This window comes from Austrofundulus limnaeus, unplaced genomic scaffold (assembly GCF_001266775.1).
Source record: "Austrofundulus limnaeus strain Quisiro unplaced genomic scaffold, Austrofundulus_limnaeus-1.0 Scaffold316, whole genome shotgun sequence".
Taxonomy (NCBI): domain Eukaryota; kingdom Metazoa; phylum Chordata; class Actinopteri; order Cyprinodontiformes; family Rivulidae; genus Austrofundulus; species Austrofundulus limnaeus.
In genome coordinates, this window is record NW_013952718.1 from 54,040 (window position 1) to 58,770 (window position 4,731).

At 38.6% G+C, this 4,731-nt stretch overlaps 1 protein-coding gene across 1 annotated transcript in view; it reads left to right on the forward strand.

Annotated features, from left to right (window-relative positions):
• Positions 1-4,731, forward strand: part of LOC106527235 (vacuolar protein sorting-associated protein 13D) — a gene marked incomplete at its 5' end in the record, with an annotated part of 64,580 nt that overhangs the window by 53,837 nt on the left and 6,012 nt on the right. The window contains 4 exon segments of the mRNA XM_014022063.1: positions 501-635; positions 3,022-3,189; positions 3,339-3,471; positions 3,631-3,826. Coding sequence (XP_013877517.1) covers positions 501-635; positions 3,022-3,189; positions 3,339-3,471; positions 3,631-3,826 — 632 coding nt within the window.

A 4,731-nucleotide genomic window follows, 5' to 3' on the forward strand; every position in this document is an offset into this window, starting at 1 on the left:
TCTTACAATGAGGAGTATCAAAGATGGCTGCATAAAATTCAGTTATTGATGTTTTCCTTTTAGAAAACAAAACATACATGACATTTCAAAAGATAGTGCTCCACATCCAAAGGTTAGGAGTCATAACCCACAATAATCTCTGAAATCTCTGAAAATTATTAGGGGCAGCACACTGTGGGCATCTACTATTTGACATAAAAAATGTTCTATATCTGTTGAATTTTATGAGAATGTTTGCATCAGCACTCAGTTTACTTTAGAAATACAGAACTGAAAGACAGCAGATAGTTGGTACAAATTATGTCCAATAGATCTGATACCAAGGCACTTCATGATTGTGAGCTTCAGTGTATAAGGKTGGTGTGTGGAGAGGAGTCTGATGTCTTAGAGATTATCTTTATGATGATAAATGATTGTAATAAAAAATTAATATATATTTTCTAAGGGCACAAGTGTCAGTTTTCCTGCTTTCTTGTATAAATCTGTGTTTGTTGCTGTAGGCACTGAAAGGAACTCTGGGCTTTCCTCTGATTCGCTTTGAAGATGCTATCATCAACATGTATCCGTTCACCAGAGTTCACCCCTACGAGACCCAGGAGATCATCCTAAACGACATTCTCAAGCACTTCAGAGAGGTCAGAGTACACACAGTGCTATTTAGAAAGTTTGGAAGTACCTGTTCCACGCCTCCAGCTGGCTCAAAACGCTGCAGCTCTCCTGCTAACTGGAGTTTGTAAGAGGGAGCAYATCACCCCCACTCCTGCCTCCCTCCACTGGCTACCTGTTCATTCTAGAATTMATTTTAAGGTTCTTTTATTTGTTTTTAAGAGTCTGAATGGTCTTGCCCCACCAGTTCACCCACACTCTCCCACTCGGTGCCTCAGGTCAGCTGATCAGCTGCTCCTGGAGGTGCCGAGGTCCAAATGTAAGCTGAGTGGAGACAGATCTTTCTGTGTTGCTGCTCCCAGATTATGGAACAGTCTTCCACTTCCTGTCAGACGAGCCTGTTCGCTGTCCACTTTTAWACTGTATAAAACCACATTTATATTCCCTGGCTTTAGGCAGGAAAACCAAAGCTGTGATCATTTTTAGTATTTAGATTTAATGATGACAACCGTCTGTATAGGACTGTTCGTGTTGGTGAGTAACCCCTAATTTACACTACTTGCGTTCCCTCTCCGCTCCGCTGACCTCCGCAGAAAATACACACCCATTATAGTCAATGAGAGTGTTTACACTGGCTGCGCAGGGCGGACGGCCATCCGTCAAAATTAGAACAGATCCTATTTTTGATGGATGCCGGAGCTGCACCGGAGTCAATTTTTAAAGATTACGTCACACCAACAGGAAAAGAAACGAGCACAACATCCGTATTTTCAAAATAAGACACTTTTAGGCTGGATAATTTGTCGGAATAATGTCAAAATTGCGGCTATATTAATAAATATATGGATATATTTCTACACAAATGCTGTCAGAACGTATCGTTCTGTTTGGGAAGCAGATGGAAACGTAGCATGAAGCATATGTGTACACACACGATACACATGGATTTTATTTTGAAATCAGAAGTTTCAGAAAGCCGACAGCGAGACAGTTTCAACATACAGGTAGATACCAAAAGCTTTTATATCGTTGTTTTTAGCTGTGTTTGGAGTTCGTCTTTCACAGAATTAATTATTTTTTGTTGTGACTTCCACACTTATCACTGAATTTATCGCACGATCTGCTTCCTGCACGTCTGTCGGACCGGAGCGGAGGTGGTGTAAACTGGACTTGAAACGCACAGCTGTGACCAGCGCAGCGCAGCGGAGACGGAACGCAAGTAGTGTAAATTAGGGGTTAGTGTTGTAGTGATAATTTTCACCATGTGTTGGCTAATGTGGGAGGATGGAGAGGTACCTAGGATGTGTATGGTTAATTTTAGATGTTCTAAGGTAATTCAAATTGTTTGTTTTAGAATTCTAACTTTTATGTATCTTAATGTCTTGTATGATTTTGATTGTTAATTTTTATTGCATGAATTTGTAAGTTGTATTAGTTGATTTTATGAATTTCTTGGCGGACATGCTTATGTATTTATAGTCTATATGGATGCATAAACTTTATGTACTTATTTGTGTAGAAATGCCCAACCAGGGACTGGACTTGCAAATTAGCTGTAGCCATATACTCTTTGTGCAACGCATCAGTTACAGACTTGATCTATTCTATGTTTTTGTATGGATTGTCCCTGTTAAATAAAGAAAAAGATAAAGGCACAGCCTGAGACTTGTTTTAGTATTCTGAACTGCTGAAGTGGAAGAGTAAGGCGAGCTAAATGCTCCAGAATTAGCCGAAGGCTATATTTTATCTGTTGTCCCTGGACTTGCTAAAAACAAAGTTAAAATATCATTGTGGGGTTTTTTTCTATTCTGTTGTCTTGACTGCACAGTAGTGTTTCATTTTGTTGGACTGATCTGACAACATTGTTTGGTTTTGAATAGGGTTTGAACTGTTTTGTAGGAAGAGTCAGAGGTTCTGTGAAAGTAGTTTGAAAATTGGGTTTTTGTCTTTACATTGTAGAGAAACTGAAGGATGTGTATTTGTTTTGAAAGTGATAAAACTGTAAACACACTGAGTTCTGTTACTGATATGTGAACCAAGCAATTTCTTTTTCTGAAAGCCCAGAATGCAAATGTCTATGTTTTAAGATTTTATGATCCACAATATCAAAGGATTTAGACAAATCTATAAAGAGTGATGCACAACGTTGTTTCCTATCAAGCCCAAGAAATATCATTTACTACCTTTATGCATCTGTAATTGTGCTATATTTTTTTTCTAAAGCCAGACTAATATTCTACTAAAATTATATTAAAATGTAAAAACTCTTTTAATTGCTCACTGACAAGAAGTTCAAGAATGTTTGCAAATACTGATGGATTGGATATTGGTCTTTATATTTACTCTGTTCCATTAGCTGTGATTTTGGCAATGCTTCTGGTCAGCTCTTTAAAGTGCCGTGTTTTACATCCTTAGGAACTGATGAGCCAGGCTGCTCAGATCCTTGGCTCTGTTGACTTCCTGGGTAATCCCATGGGCCTCTTGAATGATGTCACTGAGGGAATGTCTGAGCTTATCAAGTATGGCAATGTGGGCGGTCTTATTCGCAATGTAACTCATGGTGTATCCAACTCAGCTGCMAAGGTATGTACCTGCTGTATATCAGAATTAACTGATCATTTTTGCTATGTTGAGTAYTTCCTGTATGGTCTGTATGTGTGAGCTTCTACTCAAGAATGTCTGAAGGGTAATTTTTCAAAACAGTGTGAATATTTCTAGCTTCTTTGTCTCAGTTTGCAGGCACTTTATCAGATGGGCTGGGAAAAACTATGGACAACCGGCACCAGAGTGAGAGGGAATACATCCGATACCATGGAGCCACCAGTGGAGAGCACCTTGTTGCAGGAATTCATGGACTAGCTCATGGTTTGTTTGTTATATAATTGAACTGCTTGATGCTTTTAGTAAGAGCACAGAGGTAACAACAATTCACTGAACCACAATTAAATTGTATCTATGATAATCAGAAAAATGTCTCCCATTGAACWTGCAGTTTATCCGTATAAWTAACTTTCCCTCTTMTAGGTATCATTGGAGGCATGACRAGCATCATCACCTCCACAGTGGAGGGTGTGAAAACAGAAGGGGGTGTCAGTGGCTTCTTCTCAGGCCTGGGCAAAGGTCTGGTGGGCACTGTAACCAAACCTGTTGCTGGAGCTCTGGATTTTGCGTCAGAGACGGCCCAAACAGTCCGGGACATGGCCAGTCTCAGTAACCACAGGTGGGAAGACTGTAGATAGTTGTAACTAGATATTTACACCATATAAAAACACTTAACCTTTTCACTGTTTGACATTAAATCAGACAAAACCTTTATTTTTTTTAGGTCAGTTAAGATACTCAAAATTATTTCTACTTGCTAAATGCTTGAATAATAAAATATTTAGTACTTTGTTCAAAGTCACACTTTWACAGTTTGATTCTATAATCATTCCATTTCTTTGGAACTATAAAACACATTTAATTAGCAAAGTTCACCTTTGTAAGACAAAGCTGGAGGGGGGACTGACCGTCCCAAGTTCCTTACTTTACTGTTACTCTTGTTCACTTGGCACTGCTACAATATGATAGGGTCACAGTTTTATACAATCTACGTGGATCACAAAGRAAAGGGAAGATTGGAGCYGTCATGATATTGGTGCTTTCATTTTGTCACCAGTAAATCAGCATACAGTAACAATAACATCATCCATAGCACTRTACAAATTTAGAAACAGATAAAAGCCCAATATTGGAATTAGTTCGTATCTACACTATTACCAATAGCAGATAATCCCTGATATGTTCCTTCCATTTTAGATTCAGGTTATTTACAATAGAAAGATTTGGGCATTCAGACTTTTGGAGACCTGTTGGTGGACAGAAACTTTGCTTTTTTCTCTTAAGATCAAAGTTGATCTTCATAAACAACCATTTTAGATATCTACAGATCAGGGCATATGTCAAATAATATATGCACACGCTCAGACAACCTCTGCTCTCTTTCTTGGAGTGTGCCGTGAGTGGAAAGGGTGTCAAAARTATTCACATTCATTCTTTAAAGGAGAYCAATTATGGGTCCTARAAAAATTTATGGTATGTCTGTGGGCTATCCAGACCATGTTCATTCAATTTAATGCACAAAAT